Below are 21690 nucleotides of genomic sequence, written 5' to 3'. Positions count from 1 at the left end.
GCAAACGAGAACCAAATCTAGAACCTTAAGTTGCATTCGGTATTGTCCTTCATAACCCCTAACTACCTGAGCATGATTTTTTTTTTTGTTATTAGAGCTTTTTAAAATATGCTTAGAAGTAAACTTTATAACATCATCAATGCCAGAGATATGTATGAAGGGAAATTTGAAGTTCCTCAAAAATATTCTGTATTTTCACTAGGTTCTTAAGGAAGACTGGTCTGTTTTTGGAAGTTTTAATTCTCACAGTTTTATCCTTCCTTATGACAATATGACTTCTCTCTCAGGAGTTTGTCTCCTTGGAACTATGAGGAATGGGATACAAATGTACCAAAATGATGATGTTGGTAAATAGTCATTTAAACTGTTAGGTATATTTTGATTTGATATTGTAATGGTTTATTCCAAGAATTTACGTAAGTCTTTTAGATGTCCTTATGAAAATAATTTTAACTACTAATTTTTAAGGCAAAGTCCATCAAAATGATCACATTAAGTTCTCGTATACTTATGGGCATTGCCAAGTTTATATATTTATTTCTGTTTTAAACCTTAATTTACAGGTAACTCTAAATGTTAAATTTGATTTGGGCCATATCTAGATTTTGTTTCTTTCTTAAACATAAATCACATTAAACATTAAGTCAATGGATATCAGTGTATTTTTGCTTAATTTTTCGTATTTCAAGCAATACATAAATACATTCAGACTATTTAGGAATGTACTCATTTAAAAAAATCAAAGCAACAGTCTTTTATAAAGTTCAGAGGGTAAACCTTTCTCATTCTATTCTTCAAAAGTGAATACTTTTATTGCACTTTATTGATAAGTGTAGCAATACACCTTTATTTAAAAATGGGAGTATTTTTATTGCATTTTATTGATAAGTATAGCAATACACCTTTATTTAAAAATAGGAAATCAGGATGCTTGGGTGGCTCAGCAGTTAAGCATCTGCCTTCAGCTCAGGGCATGATCCTAGGATCCTGGAATCGAGTCCTGCATCAAGCTCCTTCCTCTGAGGGAGCCTGCTTCTTCCTCTGTCTATGTTTCTGCCTCTCTCTCTGTGTCTTCATGATTAAATAAATAAAATCTTTTAAAATATAAATAAAGAATAAAAACAGGAAATCTAGGGAGGTGCTTGGTTAGCTCAGTTGGTAAAGCTTGAGACTCTTGATCTTGGGGTTGTGAGTTTGATCCCCATGTTGGGCATAGAGTTTATTCTAAAAATAATTAAAAAGAAATTTATGAGAGAATGAGTTTGAGAGAGAGAGCATAAGCAGGGGGGACGAGTAGAAGAAGCAGACTCCCTGCTGAGCAGGGAGCCTAATGTGGGACTCAGTCCCAGGACCCTGGGATCATGACTTAAAACAAAGGCAGATGCCTGGGATCCCTGGGTGGCGCAGTGGTTTAGCGCCTGCCTTTGGCCCAGGGCGTGGTCCTTGAGACCCGGGATCGAATCCCACGTCGGGCTCCCTGCATGGAGCCTGCTTCTCCCTCTGCCTGTGTCTCTGCCTCTCTCTCTCTCTGAGTGACTATCATAAATAAATAAAAATTAAAACAAAAAAAACAAAGGCAGATGCTTTTTTTTTTTTTTTTTTTTTTTTTTTTGGTGCTGAAACCCGGGATCGAAAAGGCAGATGCTTAACTGACTGAGCCACCCAGGTGCCCTAAAAAAATGAATTCAATTTAATTTAAAAATAGAAATAGGAAATCTGAACAGTAAAGATAGTAAACATAGTAACATGTTACCTTGGGATTTGTAGTTTTTATCAGTTTTATATATACTCTTGTATATTAGTCTTTCTCACATATAATACACATATACTATGCTAATATCATGTGAACATGTGTAACAAATGGATGATGTTATTCCTAACCTGTGTTATTTCTTATTCTTTCATTTTGACTAACAGAAATATCTTCTTTTCAAAATTCAAACAATGCAGATAAAGTAAAATTCCCCTCAGAACCACCTCAAAGCCCAGGTATAAACAGAGGTGAACACTTTTATTATTGTGGTATCTGTTTTTGCATACCTTTTACTGTGCCTTACATGCATATTAAGTATCAAAATAAATGGTTTTGGTTTTTGTTAGCATAAATGATATTGTTCTGAAAGTATTTTTGCCATTTGCTATGTCTACTCAGTATGGCACAGAGTTTTTCTGTTTTTTTTTTAATGTTCCTCATGTGTAACTGTCTTTGAATTGTTACATAATATTCCATAGTATGAATGTATCATAACCATTTCTTTTATAGAATTTGAGGTTATTTAATCTCATAAAATTTTTTAAATGATTCTGAAACACTTTTCTACAAGTAATACGTGTGTATACACATATGTTTCTTAAAATACTTTAGAGTAGAATTTCTGGATCTAAGTTTTTTTCATTTCAAATTGTGTTCGTTGTAGCTAATTTCCTCAAAAAGAGACTTTACCCCTTATATTCCCACTACCAGTGCCTGCTATTCTGCATTCTTTTCAGTTCTCGCTATTACTAATATTTTTTAAATTTACCTGTCAAACAGTGAAAAATATCTCACCCTTTTAAAGACATTTCCACTGCCTGGTAAGGTTGATCATCTTCAAATGTTTGGTTATTTGTATTTCCTTTTCTATGAATTATGTTCTGGCATCCTTAGCCAACTTTTGTTTTGTTATTTAACGTTCTTGTTATTTATTGATAGTTACTTTTTATATATTTTGGCTATCAATCTATTATCTATTGAATACATGTTATATAAGCTTAACTTCAAGATCATATGAAAGATTTTATTAGTTTTCTTTCTAGGCAAACGGGTTTTTGAAACACTGTAATGGCTATCAAGTGAAGAGTTGCTGAGAGTGGCTCTCATGTGCCTTTCTGTTTAGTTTTATTTATCCTTACCCAAGAATATAAAACCAAGTAGTCAGCTGATTGCAAAGTAGCTCTGGGCAGTCAAATCAGATAGAGTTAAAAACCTGTAGGATTATTATGTGGCACTGAGCCCTGCAATCTGCCTCAAAAGCTCATGGGAGGAATTTGCCCTTTGGTGTTATTGCTGCAGAGTGGCTAGAAAGAAACAAGGTTTTGTTGCAAATAGATTGTTTCTACACTTACAACATTTCAATACACTCTGTTCTTTCAAACATGAATATTTTTAAATTTTTTATTTAAATTCAATTACTTAACATATCCTGTATTATTAGTTTCAGAGGTAGAGGTTAGTGATTCGTTAATCTTATATAACACCCAGTACTCATTCCATCACGTGCCCTCCTTAATGTCCATCACCCAGTTACCCTATTTCCCCATCACCCTCCCCTCCAGCAACCCTCAGTTTGTTTCCTGTGGCTAAGAGTCTCTTATGGTTTGCCTCCCTCCCTGATTTTGTCTTATTTAATTTTTCCCTCTCTTTCCCTATGATCCTCTCTTTTGTTTCTTAAATTCCACACGCGAGTGAGATCATATGATAATTGTCTTTCTCTGATTGATTTACTTTGCTTAGAATAATATCCTCTCATTTCATCCACATCATTGCAAAGGGCAAGATTTCATTTTTTGATGGTTGAGTAGTATTCCATTGTGTGTGTGTGTACACACACATCATACATCATCTTTATCCATTCAGCTGTCAGTGGACATCATGGCTCTTTCCATAGTTTGATGTTGTGAACACTGGGGTGCAGATGGCCCCTTCAGCTCACTACATTTGTATCTTTGGGGTAAATACCTGGTAGTGCAGTTGCTGGGTCACAGGATAGCTCTATTCTCAACTTTTTGAGGAACCTCCATACTATTTTCCAGAGTGGCCACACCAGCTTGCATTTCCACCAACAGTGTATGAGGGTTCCCCTTTCTCTGTATCCTCGCCAACATCTGTCATTTCCTGACTTGTTAATTTTAGCCATTCTGACAGGTGTGAGGTGGTATCTCATTGTGATTTTGATTTGTATTTCCCTGATGGTGAGTGATATTGAGCATTTTTTCCCCAAACATGAATCTTTTAAAAAACATATAAGTGATTGTATAACCTTGACTTTCTAGAGGTAAGCCTTCTAGACCACTCCAAACTGACATATGACTGCTGATTCGGTGGGAAAGGAATAATAGCAAGAAATTAGTGCTGAGTAAATATCTCATCTTCTATACCCTGGAATATTCTTTGTGCTATGCTAGAATTGGGTTAACACAAATCACTGAAAGAAAGTAGCCCTTTAATTTAGTAGCAAAAAGGCCAAACTTTTTCTCTAGAAACAGTGATAATGGGGAAAACAAGGAGTTGGAAATGGAAAACAAGGAAAAAAAGTAAATAACAAGGAACAAAAGATTGGGCATTCAGCAATTTAGGCAGTAGAAAATCTTAGCCTTCTTGAAACAGAAGACCACCTTACCCATCTGGGTGCAAGGTCTTGGGGCACCAGTAACAGCATATTCTCCAAGATGATATTGCTTATGAACCTGATTCTTCAAGAAAAGGTTTACATCTTTTTTTTTTTTGGTATGTGTAGAATGTATAGTTGATGTTCTTGACAGCTGTTATGACCAACTATAGTTGTCATGAAAATTTACCCAAAATGACTTTTTGTGAAGGTTGTAAATAAACCTTATTGGGGCATCTGGGTGGCTCAGTTGGTTAAGCCTCTGCCTGTGGCTCAGGTCATGATCTTAGGGTTCTGGGATCAAGCCCCACATCATGGTTGTTGGGCTCCCTGCTCAGTGGGGAGTCTGCTTCTCCCTCTCTCGCTGCCCCTTCCCCCCTGCTTGTGCTCTTACTTTCTTTGTTTTTCTCAAATGAATAAATTTAAAAATCTTAAAAAAATAAACCTTATTATGAATGTCATTTATTATTTACTTTGATATTATGGGTATCATGAAATATGTTGTTTTAAATTTTATTAATACCAAGTAATAAATTGTGTCTGCCCCTTAATTTCATTAAACTATCAGAGGTCTTAAATTTTTAATGGGTTCCTTTAAAGAAAAGAATAAAAGTTTTCAAGCAGGTTTTTAACTAGTGAGTTAATACCTACCTAGAAAGCTAAGTAAGAGACATTATGAAATTTCTTGGTCTATTTTAAACTTTATATGAGATGGACCTTATTTTTTAAATAAAATTCTTAACAATTTAAGATTAATTGTGATCCTCAAAACGCAGCATCTTTGTGAGAATATTAAAATTTGGCCATTGTTTTGAAGCACTTGGATTTTTAATTTCTAGTCATTTCACTAGAATTTTTTGTTTTAGTTTAAGTTGAATACATTGTAAATGTTTACTGTTTGATTATTTTACTTCTTAAAGCTGGTGATTTTCTTTGGCTCTGAGAAATCTTCTTTTATTTTTTTGATAAATTTCTCCCCTTCATTAGCTTTAGTCTCTCCTTACAAAATTGTTACAGTCAACACAGTTGAACCTCCTGTGTTGATTCATTGTCCATAATTTTTTGTCTCTTAACTTTTATGTCTTTCTCTTTTCCCTTGTATTCTAGGGGTTCTCCTTAACTTTCTCATCCAATCCTTCTATTAAATTTTAATTTTGGCAAATAAAAGTTTATGCGATTACAAGAACTTTTTTCCCCTTTTCTGGAGGTTCTATTTTACAGAATTGTGTGTGTGTGTGTGCGTGCGCACACATGCACATATGTAAGCATGCACACGCATACTTGTGTATAAAGTATTGAGCTTTCTGAGTTGGGAATTGGAAGACCTTAATGATGAAATCATTTCATAGGGATTTTCAGTGGTTCCTTGCAAATCATTCCTGTCCTTGGTAGCTTAGAGAGAGTATCACTTCTCTGTCCTACAAGGTAGACCAATTCTCACTGCTGTTTCAATTTGCTTCTAAGAATTCTGAGTTGCAACTCTGCAGTGGTTTTATTTTTCAAAAGCTTTTCATCCTTTTAATTTGCATTTTATGAGAACTTGTTGATACTATTTTTTTGCATGCTGGTTTCATATACTTTGTCCTGCCTCATTTCTGTGGTCTTAATATATTTCTAATAATTTTATTGGGGTTCCATTACAGGGTTTTGAGCAAGAGAGCAAAGTGATTCAAATTGTCATAGTTCTTTTAAGGAAGAATTTCAAACATACCCAGAAATAGAGAATATTGTGACAAACCTCCATTACTACCCACTATACAGTTTCAAGAAATTATCAATACATAACCAATCTTTATTCATCTCTATCCCTACCCATCTTTCCTTAGCTTTACCTATCCTGCTGGATTGGCGTATCTGTGTGTGGACACATATGTATGTACACTCACACACGTAAAGTAAAACATCTTTTTAAGAGACAATTAGAGGTTTTGTTTGTTAGTTACCAGGAAATCTTTTATTGACAACCAGTTTTCATATCTAAAAAATTAACCCTTAGTATCAAATATTCAGTGTTCAGATTTACTCAGTTGTGTCCTAAATATGTTTTTACAGTCGAATTTTATTTATTTTTATTTTTATTTTTATTTTTATTTTTACAGTCGAATTTTAATTCAAACAAGGTTGACCATTCTAATTGGCTGATAAATCACTTAATGCTCTATTCATCTGTAGCAGATGTCTCTCTTTTTTTCCTCTTGCCACTTATTTGTTGAAAAAATATATCAGGTAAAGTTTTACCACATACTAGATTTTGATGATTACATTGCCATGGTGGTTTTATGTTTTTGTTTTTTAAGGTTTTTATATCCCCTTTATTTCCTGAAAATTGAAAATTCTCCTAATGGCTTGATCAGAATCAGGCCTAATTTTTTTGTTTTTGTTTCTTGGGCAGTTTTTGGCACACATTTTTTATAGATGGTGTTATGTATTTTTATCAGAAGCCATACAGTGCCTGATGGTCTTTTTTTGTATATTAGTATTGAACAATGGGTTCAGGTGTTGTCAACTTGATCTATTATTTATAAAGTTCCCCATCAGCCTTTCATTTTTCAGTTTCAGCAGCCACCGGTCCAAGTTACATTTTTAGGTGATCTCTTTGCCTACTCTGTTTGAAAGTTCAAGAATGAAGCAGGGAGACCAGTTAAGTTGTAGCAGTACAAGCAGAGAAGATACTGGTCTTAGATTAGGAATGGCACCAGAAATAAAAATAAATTAGGTGGAATTGAAATATAACTTGGAGTTATATACAACAAGAATTATTAATAATTGATGTGGGGGGATCCCTGGGTGGCGCAGCGGTTTAGCGCCTGCCTTTGGCCCAGGGCGCGATCCTGGAGACCCGGGATCGAATCCCACGTCGGGCTCCCGGTGAATAGAGCCTGCTTCTCCCTCTGCCTGTGTCTCTGCCTCTCTCTCTCTCTCTGTGTGACTATCATAAATAAATAAAAATTAAAAAAAAAAGTCTCTTAAAAAAAAATAATCGATGTGGGGCAGAGAACTTGGAATGGGGCTCCTACATCATGGGCTTGAATAGCTAAATAGATGGTGATGTCATTTACTGTGATAGAGGTAGACTTGGGGAGAACAGAGAACAAGTTTGGAGATGGTATTGGTGTTAGGTTATGTATGTCAGATTAGAGATGTCTTCAAGATATCAATGGGGAGAGATATTTAGTAGGGCAGTTGAATATTTAGGTCTGGAATTTAGAGATGGTATAGGCTAGAGACAAAGATTTGAGAGTTGTGAGCATATAGATGTTTTTTAAACTATTGAGAATAGTTGAAGGCATTTAGAAAGTGTGTAGTCTGGAAGGAAGGAAGATATTCAACATTTAGTGATTGGATAAAGGAGGAAGAGACTGAGCTAGAGGGACCTTTGAAGTCAGAGGAAAGCCAAGGAGAGTATTCTATTGTAAAAGCAGAGTGAGGAGTGCAGGCAATTAAAACTTGACTTTTCTGAGACACTTATGGTACCATAGCTTATAGAAATTATTGTTTCCTAATCTCAGTTACTAATTGACCTGTTACATATGATCATGGTCATTGTTAGATATGTAAGAGAGTAAAAGCATTCAGGAATCCAAAGTCCTCTTACTCAATGTTTTAATTAGAATAAGGAAGGATATAGCTTCAAGAGGAAAGAGGAACTTTGGTATAAGAAGCTACTTAATATGAAACAGTATATTTGTGCATGAAATTTGATGGTGTTGTGGGTTGTTCTTTCTTAACTAGTTGGTTTACTGAAGAAAAGCCACCCAAAATGGATTTTTTTTAATGAGATATGATATAAAGTTTTGACTTTATCTTTTTTTTTTTAAGATTTTATTTATTCATTCACGAGAGACACACACACAGAGGCAAAGACATAGGCAGAGGGAGAAGCAGGCTCCCCACAGGAGCCTGATGTGGGACTCGATCCCCTAACTGGGATCACGCCTTGAGCTAAAGGCAGAGGCTCAACCGCTGAGCCACCCAGACGTCCCTGGCTTTATCTTTTGATTGGCATGTAAAAATGGAGCAGTTTTTCATTCTTTATGTGAATTCAGATACAGAAATTTCAGGTTTTGGAACACATATACCCATAAGAATGAAGTGGAAAGTTTGAATAGCAATTTGAATATATGGCTTTACTTTGAAGGGAAAAAGAAAAAACGGAAGGGATTTGCTTATGGTCATATAAATTTACAGTTTCCTACCTGAAACCTTGGGGACCAGCTATGTTTTAGAATTCTGAATAGGTCAGAATTTAGAAAAGTAGTGCTCATAAACCATATATGATACAACTCCAGCTGGGTCTGAGGTCGTACCTTGTAATCAAGCACATTAACATTTTTATAGTTAAATATATGCAGATTCACAATGAGTGAAATAAAGACAATAAATAGCTTCATGTCAGTTCACATATTTTGCCATAAGCGAAGTTCAGATCAATTTAGATTTTGCTACCAAATGAATTTAAAAAGATGAAACAATTTAAAGAAGACAACACCTATTCTCAAACTATTCCAAAATATAGAAGTGGAAGGAAAGCTTCCAAATCTATTCTATGAAGCCAGCTTTACTCTGATACCAAAACCAGATAAAGACACTAAAAAAGAGAACTACAGGCCAGTATCTCTAATGAACGTAGATGCAGAAATCCTCAACAAAATTTTAGTAAATCAAATCCAGCAATATTAAAAATCATTTAGCATATCAGATGGGATTTATTCCTGAGAAGTAAGGCTTGTTCAATATTTACAAATCAGTCAACATGATACATTACATCAACAAGAGAGGTTAAAAACCATAAGATCATTTCAGTAGACAACAGAAAAAGCATTTGACCAGGTACAACATCCATTTTTGGTAAAAACTCTTAACAGTAGATTTGGAGGGAATATATGCCTCAATATAATAAAAGCCATATATGAAAAATCCACAGCTAACATCGTACTCAGTGTTAAAAAACTGAGAGCTTTTCCTTTAAGATCCAGAATAAGAAAAGAATGTCCTATCTCACCGCTTTTATTCAGTATAGTATTGGAAGTCCAAGAAAAAGAAATGAGGCATCTAAACTATAAGAAAAAATAAAACTTATTTGAAGATGATACATTATATATGGAAAACCCGAAAGATTCTATCATAACATTGCTAAATAAAACCGGTAAAGAAATTCAGTGAAGTCAAAGGATACCAGATTAATGTACAGAAATCTGTTGCATTTCTATACATTAATGATGCAGCAGAAAGTAATTCAGAAAACAGTCCCTTGTACAGTTACACCAAAAATAATAAAATACCTAGTATTAAACTTAACCAAGGAGGTAGAAGACTGGTACTCTGAAAAACTATAAAACGTTGATGAAAGAAATTGAAGATGACACAAAACAAATGGAAAGATATTCTGTGCTCAGTGATTGGAAGAACAAATACTGTTAAAATGCTTATATTATCGAAAGCAATCTATACATTTAATGCAATCTCTCTCAAAATACCAATAGCATTTTTCACAGAACTAGAGCAAACAGTTCTGAAATTTGTGTGGAACCACAGAATTCTCCAAAGAGCCAAAGCAGTCTTGAAAAAGAAGACTAAAATTGCAGGTATCACAGTCTAGATTTCAAGATACACTACAAAGCTGTAGTGATTGGGGCAGCTGGGTGGCTCAGTGGTTGAGCATCTGCCTTTGGCTCAGATTGTGGTCCTGGGGTCCTGGGATTCAGTCTTGCATGAGGCTCCCCACAGGGACCCTACTTTTCCCTCTGCCTGTGTCTCTGCCTCTCTCTATCTCTGTCTCTCATGAATAGATAAATGTTTATTTTATTTTATTTTATTTGATAAATCTTTAAACAACAAAAAAGCTGTAGTGATTAAAATAGTATGGTACTGGCACAAAAATAGACACAGTGGAACAGAATAGAAACCTCAGAAATCCATGATTATAATCAATCTTTGACAAAGGAGGCAAGTATATGCATTGGGGAAAGACAGTCTCCTCAACAAATGATATTGGGATAACTGGACAGCTACATGTGAAAGAATGATACTAGATTACTTTCTTACACCATACACAAAAATACACTCAAATGGAATAAGGACCTAAATGTGAGACTTGAAACCATAAAAATCCTAGAAGAATCAACAAAACTAAAAGACAGTTTATGGAATGGGTGAGGATATTTGCAAATGTCATCCAATAAAGGGTTAGCATCCAGAATATATAAAGATTACTCGGCCATAAAAAGGAATAAACTCCCTATTTGCAACAACATGATGGATCTGGAGTGTATAATGCTAAGTGAAATAAGTCAGTCAGAGAAAGACAAATATATGATTTCACTCCAATGTGGAATTTAAGAAATAACACAAAGGAACAAAGAAAAAGACAAACCAAGAAACAGACTCTTAACTATGGAAACAAACTGATGGTTACCAGGGGGGAGATAGTGGAGGGGGTGGGGGTGGGGATTGGGTGAAATAGGTAAAGGGGATTAAAAGTACATGTATCATGATGAGTACTGAATAATGTATAGAATTGTTCAGCCACTATATTGTACACCTGAATCTAGTTTAACACTGGGTGTTAACTACACTGGAGTTAAAAAAAAAAGACAAAACACGCTAAAGCTGGACTCTTAGAATTTACTGACTTTCAGTCATTGCAGATAAGGGATTGTAGGCATATCATCTTTCAGTGCGTGCTGAGAACAGTGTCCTGTTATTACAAGAAGGCAAGAAAGGGTAGAGCCTTATTCTAGTTGGGCTTCTTTTTATTTCTTTCCATCTGCCCTCACCCCTACTACCCTTATCCCCTTCCTTCTCCTGCTCTTTTCTTCCCTACTCCTTCATTTCCTCCTTTATTTCCATCATGTTCCTTATTCTGTTGCCATTTCTTTTTCCTCTCCGACTGTTATCTCCATCTTTTTCTTCTATTCTTATCAGCTACTCTTCTTTCTCTCTCCTCCTTTTCCATTCCCATCACACACATAACCACTGTAGCCTGCTACTTTATTAGTTTTTATCCTCTGGTACTTTTTAATAAGTTCATCTTGTTCATTTTCTGCACCAAACCATAGTAATTTTTTTTTAAAACATTGGAGTATCAACATAATCATGCCTTCTGTATTTAATCCTTTTTTATTCAGTAAATATTAAAGTACCTACCATATGTATCCCAGGTGATTTTTTTTTTTTTTCTGATTTATCTTCCAGTTCACTTGAGCTGTATATAATCTATCTTGCTTGCCCACTGAAGCAAGCATTATATATTTATTTCTAGAAGGTCTGTTTGGTGGTTTTTAAAAATCTGTCACTTCTTAAGGCACCTGGTTGACTTCAGTCGGTTGAGTATCTGAGTCTTGGTTTTGGCCCTGATCATGATCTCAGGGTCCTGGAATTGAGCCCTGCATTGCAGGCTTCATGCTCAGCAGGGAGTTTGCTTGAGGATTCTCTCTCCCTATTCCCCTCTCCTCACTCACACCATGCACACTCTCATACTCTCTTCCTCTCTCTTTCAATAAATCTTTTTTAAAAATATCTGTCACTTTTTAAATTATTTGATCCTTGAAATTATTTTCAAGCTTGCGTAGTAAAGTTTTTATAGTCTGCCCTTTTTTTTTTTTTTTTTTTTTAAGATTTTTGTGCTCTAAGAAAGAGCACAAGCAGGGGGAGCAGCAGAGAAAGATGGAGGAGAAGCAGACTCCCCACTGAGCAGGGAGCTGGATGCCCAGGGTTTAATCCCAGGACACTGGGATCATGACCTGAGCCAAAGCCAGATGTTTGACTGAACCACCCAGGCACCCCTATAATCTGTGCTTGATAATTCTAGGATTTTTAGTGGATCTGTTCCTGTTCTCTATTTCTTTATTCTTGCTAATGGTTTGCTGTTTTCTGTCATGCCAAGTGACCCTTCAAAAATTATTTGTGCATATAATATGAGGACTGAGACTTTATTCCAGGAAGATTTTTCATTTGCCTTAGCTGTTTCTCGGGAGTAGGTGCACTACCAGTGTGAGCCTACTAAGTTCCTAGGGCTTAAGTCTTCTTGACTGTCCAAGCAGTTGACCTTAATGACATACTCCTTTTGATTTACTTCTCTGTTGTTCTCTTTTGAGAAAAATTGGAAAAGAATAAAAAGTTTAAGAAGATAAGAGCTTACTTATGGTTCACTTCAACCTTAAGAGTATAGTAAAAAAAAAAAAAAAAAAAAGAGTATAGCTGTTTGGTATACCAGCTTTTGGTGGGAGGAGTTTCCTATTAGATTCTGTATCTTTTTTATGTAGGTTCCAAATCCTGTTCCCTTTGTTCCACAAAGCCTTCAGAACAGAAATTCATATGTACTGACTCTGTCCCCTATTTCTTACTATTTTGTCAGGTACTTAATTGTTTTAAGGAAGATTTTTTTTTTAAATATCTATTCTATTCAGTATTTGTAGTTGTTTGCCTTTGGAGTTTTGTTTCAATAACCTGGAGACCGAAGGTCCTTCTAAGCATTGTTCACATGTCAGAGTTATGGCAGTGGACAAAATAGACAAAACTTCTTACTCTAATTAGATAATACATTTCAGTGGGAAGAGTCAGATAATAAAGTACAATATATAGATGGTAAGTGCTAAAGAGAGAAATGAAGCAGGAAGGTAGGGATAGATCAGTAGTGTTAGGATGTTGGAAAGTTTATGATTTTAGTGTCTGGAGATGACCTCATTGAGGAAGTGATAGAAGAATAAAGATCTGAAGTTGGTGAGTAAACAGACTGGCTATGGAGGGGAAGAGCTTCTAGGCAAAGGGAACAAGTACAGAGTCCTTTGTAGGAGTCAGGGAAACTGGTGGGGCTGGATTGGAGCAAAAGCTGGAAGCAGCAAGTCGAATCACATACGTGGTATCTAAGATCTTGAAGATCTTGGAGTACTGGTACCTTTTTTTGGACTCATAAGAGCATTTTGAGCAATGGTGTGATGTGCCTTTGTTCAACTCAGGACGTTATGTTGAAAACAAGCTCAAAAGGAGCAAAGGTAGAAAGAATGGCTAACTATGATACTTATCCTGGGAATCTTGTCTAGGCAGTGGGGTTATAGGGTAAACAACACATTTCTGTTCCGTTTCAGTCCAACTTCTGGTTTACTCTTATTATTTCAGGAAATGATAGGTACTAGGGAGAAATATAACTGATTTGGTCTGAATATTTTACAGTTAAAATATTTTTAAGCCTAGAATATTTATAATCTCTAAATTACGAAACATTTTTGAGGACTTAGGATGATGAATTCATTTTTATGAATTCTTTTAGCTTATAGTCAAGAAAAGATGGAACGTTATTAGAAGTGATAAAAATTTTCCGCTTCTGTAGATATGTTCTGTCTTGCTTTATGTTTTTGAAGCTGTGTTACTGGGTACATAAAAAGTCAGGGTTTTGATTTTTTTCCCCCTGTTGGATTGACACCCCCCCCCCTTTAGGATTATTAAGAGTCTATCTCTAGTAATACTTCTTCAAACTGCTTTGTTTGAAATTAGAATAGCTACATCAAGTTTCTATTGTTTGGTATTTGCCATAGTCCATCATTTTACCTTTAACTATTTTTTAAAAAGATTTTATTTATTCATGAGAAACACAAAGAGAGAGGGGCAGAGACATAGGCAGAGGGAACAGCAGCCTCCCCACAGGGAGCCCGATGAGGGACTCGATCACAGAACCCTGAGATCACATCCTGAGCCAAAGGCAGATGCTCAACCGCTGAGCCACCCAGGCATCCCTTTACATTTAACTTCTTTGTGACTTCATAAAGTATACCTTTTTAAAAAATTCAATATTGGTCTTTACTTGGAATGTTTAGTTCCTTTACTTTTCAGGTAATTATTGATATATTTGGCTTCATTTTTGTCCCATTGTCTTCTATTTCTATTTCATCCACTTGTTTCTATCCTTCTTTTTATCCACTTCCTACTTCTTTTCAGTTAATTAGATTTAAAAATTTTTCTTCTATTATTTATGTATACAGTTACTCTTATATTAGTGCTTATGGTAGAGCAGGGATTGGCAAACTGTTGCTTACGGGCTAAATCCAGTACCCTCCTATTGTACATAAAATTTTGTTGAAACAGCCACACCCATTTGTTTACATATCACGTATCACTGCTTTGGCACTACAATAGCATAATTGAGTAGCTGTACAGAGAGATTACATGTATGGTTTACAAAGCCTAAAATATTTACTATATGACCCTTTAAAAAAAGAAAATTTGCCAGTACATGCTGTAGAGCAGTGGTTCTTAAACTTGGCCATGCATCAGCATCACTAGGAGGGTTTTAGTACACAGAATGCTGGGCTCCCATCTCCAGAGTTCCTGATCATTAGATTTCTGTTGGGGCCAGAGAATTTGCATTTTTTAAAAGTTTTATTTATTTATTTATTTTTTATTGGTGATCAATTTACCAACATACAGAATAACACCCAGTGCCCGTCACCCAATCACTCCCACCCCCCGCCCTCCTCCCCTTCTACCACCCCTAGTTCGTTTCCCACAGTTAGCAGTCTTTACGTTCTGTCTCCCTTTCTGATATTTCCCACACATTTCTTCTCCCTTCCCTTATATTCCCTTTCACTATTATTTATATTCCCCAAATGAATGAGAACGTATAATGTTTGTCCTTCTCCGATTGACTTACTTCACTCAGCATAATACCCTCCAGTTCTTCAACGTGGAGAATTTGCATTTTTAAGAAACTGCCAGGTGATGCTCAGCTGTTGGTCCAGTACAGCTATCCTGGAGGTTACAATATGTATGTCTGACTTACTCAATAAAAAATAATGTGTTTATTACTTCCACAATAATCCTTAAAATTCTTAGAACCCTTTAACTGTGTTTGCTTACCTCTTAGGAGCACTATTATATTAATTTCAAACTGGCAACAACTCAAGGGTCGATCAACAGAATGGATATTACTAAATTGTAGTACACTAGAAAACTATAAGCAATGAAATAGAATCTTCCAAACATCATATTGAGTGAAAAGAAGCTAAATACCAGAGTAGATATTATATGATTTCTTTTATGTAAGGCTCAAGAATGTGCAAAGCCAACAATGGAATTAGAAGTCAAGACTAGTTAGTTAGCTTTGGTAGGAAATAATGACTTTGAGGATGTCAGTAAGATCAGCAATAGGGCTGATAATGATCTCTTGGTCTGGAGACTGGTTACACTGGCATGTTTGTTTTGTGAAAATTCATTGAGCTGAATAATTATGATTTATATACTTTTGTCTACCTTATTTTGATAAAAAGTTAAAACTTAATTTCTTAGTAGTTTGAGAATGTTAAGAGTTAATTTTTTTTTAAGTGGTAGAGACATTTATTCTTCATGTGTATGTAGGAACAGAACACTGTTTCCATGGAAACTTCTGGCTACTCGGTGTTTCAGTACCTACCTTTCTGTAGATTTGTGTGTTTACTCCGTCTCTCTTAGCTATATATTTTTTTATAGTAGTGGCAAAAAAAAGTTTATTTGGGATTGTATTAGTGTTTTTAATAAAGCAGTCTATATAGAGCATAGGTTTTTAACTGATCCTGACTGACTCCTTAATAGTATTATGCTAAAAAAGGGTAAAAAAAAAAAAAAAAAAAAAGTCTTGAAGATCCTTTTTTTTCTTATAAATCGTGCTATTTAAGAGAAAAAAAAAAACACTGAAATGGAATGTGGCTCTATATGGGTGTGTGTCTATTTTGGTTTTCTTTTTCCCAAATAAAAGTCTTATCACTTGTTTGGTAAATTTTCTTTAAAATATATTTAATAGTTGGACTTGAAGTTTCCCTTTGTAGTAATGATTTCATTCTAGTTGATTTGGGAATTTGCATAGGTAAGGAGGAGCGACTTGAAAGGAAAAGATTCTGACATACTCATCTGAAGCCTGTGGTAAATCTGCTTCTCTGCCTCGCCCATCTTGTTTGTCATGGTTGGTTTGTGCAGGGTCCTAGAGAAAACCATCTTCTTCGACGAGTAAATGCATATTGCTTATGATTTTTTTTGTGAGAGATGAGGGAGTACCATTTTATACAAGGAGATGATACTAGTGTGGTCATTAATAAATATTCTAAAAGGAGCTTTGGATAGGATATTTTAGAATCATTTATGAAGACAAATTGGTTTGGTTTCTGTGGCCTAAATAAACAGCAAATTGTAAGATTACAGAATTAATTATACACAGTAATGAGCACTCTGATATTCCATGTTTTACTGATGCAATAAAAAGCACCCCGGCATAACGATTATTGCATAAAACCTTATTTTATATTCGTATTAATTTTCATGTGAATTAAATAGGAGAAAACAAATTTAGGTTTATCAACCTTTGTATTGAAAGCCTTTGAAATTTAGGCAAAGAATAATTGCAGCTGCATAGATAATTTTTTAAATACATGGAGAATTTTTACCTTTCATCTGGCAGTAGCTGCCATAAGATGATGTCACCTTGTAGCTGATTGGCTGTTACAGCACCTAGGGCAGGGAAGAGAAAGAAAAATGCCGGCACAAACCTCAGTGGTGGTTCTGTGGTTGTTTCTGTCTATTTTTGATAGAATCTTTGATTAGTACTGAATCTACTGTATTTGGCCATGTGAACCATTGGGAGCATCCTAGGGTGAGGGAAATTAAGAGCTTTCAGAGGAATGAGGCGACTGATTTGCAAACGGATCTGTGATTGTAAGTTGCAGGATCTGGGTGGAAGGAATAAGGCAGGGTGTGCTGGAAGATATACTATGGGAGGAGCTGGCAGAAAATGCTTACATGAGTAGCAAAAAAAAAAAAAAGGAAAAATGCTTTTTACTATCCTTAGAGTTAATATATTTGGTTTTATGTTTTGACTTAATATATAGGCAAGACATACAATATTGCAATCAAATTTTACATAATACTGGATTATTATTATTACCAATATATAATATTCAAAGGAGCTTTATTTTTATATCTTATATCTTACAAAGTAATGGTTTTATATACAGCTTTATTTGGTTTTTGAGTCTTATGGAAAATGGAGCAAAGCTTAGTTCTCTTAAAATACATTTTTTTTTAATGCTTTGTGCAGATAAAAGCTTTGATGATGAAGAATCAGTGGATGGAAATAGGCCATCATCAGCTGCTTCAGCCTTCAAGGTTCCTGCACCTAAAACATCCGGAAATCCTGTCAACAGTGCAAGGAAGCCTGGTTCAGCAGGTGGCCCGAAGGTTGGAGGTAATGTAAATCCATTTCAAATCTGATGTGCATGCCTCATGCCCTTGATATGGACATAATACTTAGAACTTCAGTAGAATATGTTTATTCATGGCTGCAGCATGATTGCAGATCTGGAGAGTCTATTGCAACACACAGAAAAATATGCTGCCTTTTCCAAAATGTTTTTAAAATATTGTATATTGCTGTTTCCTGTGGATTAATGTAGTCGAGAGTATTCATTTTTCAGATGTCATTTTAAAGGGAGACATTTCAGGGAGTTTTGGGATTTGGGTTTTTTTGTTTTTAGGGAGAGAGCAGGTTTTTCAGAATTTGGCTGTTAATTTTCGGGTGCTATAGTTGCTAAAGAAATACTGATTTATGTAACATTTCTATAAATTCACCTAGTAGTGAGTCTTGAATATTTCAATGTTGAAAAAATGGTTGAAGATACTGGGTATTGAATCGTTTGTCACAATGGGAAATGGGTGGTGGTCAAGTGAAATTGCCTTAAAAATGGTTTCTGAATTAGATAATAATAAACAGGAAAAAACAGTTTTTATGAAGTTATACAACACATAGTTGTTTTTTGATCATATTAGAATTTCTAGCATATTTATCTTTTTAAAAATTTTTATGGGTATTTTTTCATATTCTGATAAAACCATGAGTACTTTTCAGGTGCCAGTTTCTGCCAGGTCTTTCTGATAAAATGAATCCTATTAGAATAAGCAAATATTTAATGCTAAAAGGACATTAGCCTGTCTTTCTTTCTTTCTTTCTTTCTTTCTTTCTTTCTTTCTTTCTTTCTTTCTTTCTTTCTTTCTTTCTTTCTTCTTTCGTTTTGGTTTTCATTTGGGAAAACAGATTTTTCCTTGTTTATGATAACTGGTAGGAAAATCATGGTCTTCAATCTCTTTTATTAAAAGCATAAAGGAAAGAAACATAAGTTGTATATTTTGACCAGGTCTTTAAGTTGTGTTCTCTTGATCTTTCTACACAACTGAACGTTAATTTCAAGTCATATGATTTTCTAAATGCAGGGAAAATACCATAAATATTTTAACTATCTTTAGTGTGCCATATAACTATCAAGAAAGATGGTATGATATATACATACTCATATATCTATATATAAACATATCATATATTTACATATATTTATATGCATATAAATAAGTAGGTAAATATTGTGAAATAGAAATGTCTTACTGATTTATCTGGGTATCTTGAATAATTTAAATATTAGTATTTTAATTTCTTCTTGTTTTTTACAATTATAGGAATATATTCTCATCCAAATGTTAGTTATCATATCCTATTACATGATATTTTCTATTATGCATTCTTACCTCTGGTAAAAAGTATGACATTTCTGTGATTTCTTTCTTTTGTAACAAATGACTACTTTGAATTACTGTAAGGGGAATTTTTTTATCTTGATTTTTGAATTATAGATTTCTGATATATATGATATAGTTACTTCATGAAACGTTCTTATTTGACTTAAAATGAATTAGTATTTTAAATACATGATATTTAATATTTTTTGTGAATCTGAGCCATTGGTGTGTAATTAGCTCTGTATTTCATGTTTTGTTTTCTTTTCATAGATGAAAACTGAAGTTGTAGTTTATCTACCAAAGCTCACTTAATTTTTATGTTAATTGAATTGATAAAATCTGGTATTCTTTTTAAAGAAACAGAGATTTTCTTTATGCTACCTCACCTTCTCTGGTTTGTAGTCCTACCAGATATGAGAATTGCTAGGTAGCTTTTGTGATAAGTAGCCATTAATCACTCATACAGATTATATCATCCATCTAAGCAGAGGCTCTTTTGATAAAAAATTAAGGGTGATACTTTCATTCCTTCTTCCTTCTTTTCCTCATCCTTCTTCTTTTGGCAATTGCAGATTCATTCTGCAATTTTTTTTGTTTGTTGCTTTTGTTTGCCACAGTTCATTTAGTTTCACTGCCTATTTTTCTGTCTAAGAAAAGAGCTACTAGCCAGAGGATATTGATAATGCTTCAGAAATTAATGCTCTTCTTGGGTGTCAGTCCTTTGAAAATTTAACTTTAGATTTTCTGTTCTTGGCAGAGGCTTAATGATTCTTAAATTAGTTATAGAAAGTTTCCTTAAAGTTGTAGAATCTTTGTGTTAAAGGGGACATTGGCATATAGTTCAATTTGCTATTCAAGTATAGCAGCCCCTTTTATAATATTCCTGTTGGATGACTATTCAACATCTGATTAAAATAATGTGTGGGCGTGGATGAAAATTTAGAACAAAAACACCTACGGTACCACTACATGTGGGATAATCAACTGATAAATTATGATGTACTTCTAATTACTTCCATAATTAATTTTCCAATCATTTTTATACCTACACATGTTTTTTCAGGAGGAGGACAGAATTGGCAGCATTCACCATATCTTTTTGTATAGCTTTTTTCTTACTAATATTTTACCTGGAGCATTTTCTCATTATCTTAAATTATTAATTGAAAACTATTCATGGTTAAATAATATCTAGGTTGCTTTCAGTATTTTTTGCTGTTATAAACAATTCCATTATTCTTTTATGTATATCTTTTAGCACCTCTCCAGTCATTTCCTTGGAATAAATCCCTCAAGTTTATTGAATCAAAAGATACAGGGATTTCTAGTGTTCTTTCAGTTTGGCATAGTGTCCTTCAGGAAGATTATAAGCCAAATTCAATTCTGAATAAATTAATACTATTTTATATTGCATTAAAATCTGCCTCTTTGTAACTTAAGCAGAGAAGATGAATTATTTAACATGACACCTTGAAATACTTGAAGGTTGGGTTGCCTCTTCTCTCTTTATAACTATTTTGCTTTCTAGACTATACATTTTCTTTCTCATAAATTTATATGGAATATGGGGATTCAGTCTAGGTATTTCATTTGCTACTCCTAGGAATATAATATACAGATAGGTATGATTATTTCCTAATTAAAGGAATATGGTAGGTTGAGGGTATGTTTTTGTTAGTTGAGTAAGCCTATCACAGTCCTCTGAGTTTAGCAAATATTTTTTCAGGTAAGATTACCAAAATAAAAAATAAAGTGAACTTCTTTGGAATTCTGACTGAATCTACTTCTGAAAATTTAGAGTTTAATTTACCTCTCCCAGAGATACATGTCAAGATTAAAGAGATGTATGCTATTTTTAGCAAAGTATCCTATCCAATTAATTAAAGCCAGTAGGACCTGTGTTTAATCTTTAGTGTGTGTTAGTTTTTCTTTGTTCTTTGGCTCAGCATGCCATCCCGTTCTACTCATACTGTACTGGTGTGGCCTTTAAGTACAGGAGAACCAAAAAAAGGGATGTGAGTTGCTTCATACCAATATATTATTACTATAGAAACCCATATTATGTGGGTGTCAAAAGTGTTACTTTTGTGCTTTACTAATTAGAATAAGGATAAAATGAATTCCTTTAAATTGTTATTTTCTGAGTAACATTTATAGCGTAATAGGAATTAAGGTAAACACGTTTTCTTTTCTTTTTTTTTTTGGGTTAATGATCTAGAATATAATTGCTGAAGGTACCTGATTATTTAAAATATTTTTATCTTGAGTATTTTAGGTAATACTTTTTTTTTAATTTTTTGAGCATTCTCACATATATTCTCTCATTTAAATCAAAACCTCTAGAGTTAAAAAAGTGCCTACACTTTATTATCCTAATTTGACTGATGAGCAAACTAAGGTTTGGAGAAGTTAACTTGTACCATGCATCTAATAAAGTGCATTAAAATGCACAATTACTTTGATATACTGCCACTCACACTAATCTCCCTGAGTAAATGATTCTTTAGAGCCTTTAGCTCTGAGATTATAATCTACAATAATGATCACTACCTTTAAGCAGCCATAAATCAGTTATCTTAAAGCTCACCTAGTACAATAGTTAGCAAATAGAATGGAATTAAAGCAAACCTGAAATTTTTTCATTGTAAATAGAAATGCTTTTTAGTATTTTCTTGTTGAAATCACTCTCCTGTACTGATTATTTTGGCTAGTATTCTTTAAAAAAAAAAGGATTTTATTCATTTATTCATAGAGAAAGAGAGAGACCGAGACAGAGACAGAGACACAGGTAGAGGGA

At 34.2% G+C, this 21690-nt stretch overlaps 1 protein-coding gene across 42 annotated transcripts in view; it reads left to right on the top strand.

The window, feature by feature from the left end:
• The window catches only part of CLASP2 (cytoplasmic linker associated protein 2), a 177633-nt gene that overhangs the window by 39576 nt on the left and 116367 nt on the right, over nt 1-21690 (top strand). For 31 of the 42 annotated variants that reach the window (XM_077865949.1, XM_077865947.1, XM_077865945.1 and 28 more), the window contains one exon: nt 17425-17571. In XM_077865949.1, coding sequence (XP_077722075.1) covers nt 17425-17571 — 147 coding nt within the window. Of the gene's footprint in view, nt 1-16838; nt 17043-17424; nt 17572-21690 lie in introns of those variants that run through there. The other 11 variants (XM_077865984.1, XM_077865983.1, XM_077865979.1 and 8 more) reach the window with 2 other exon arrangements.

The sequence above is a fragment of the Canis aureus genome, chromosome 22, assembly GCF_053574225.1.
Source record: "Canis aureus isolate CA01 chromosome 22, VMU_Caureus_v.1.0, whole genome shotgun sequence".
NCBI classification, from domain to species: Eukaryota; Metazoa; Chordata; class Mammalia; order Carnivora; family Canidae; genus Canis; species Canis aureus.
Note: the sequence above shows the minus strand (reverse complement) of the source record. Positions and strands in the feature narration are given on the sequence as shown.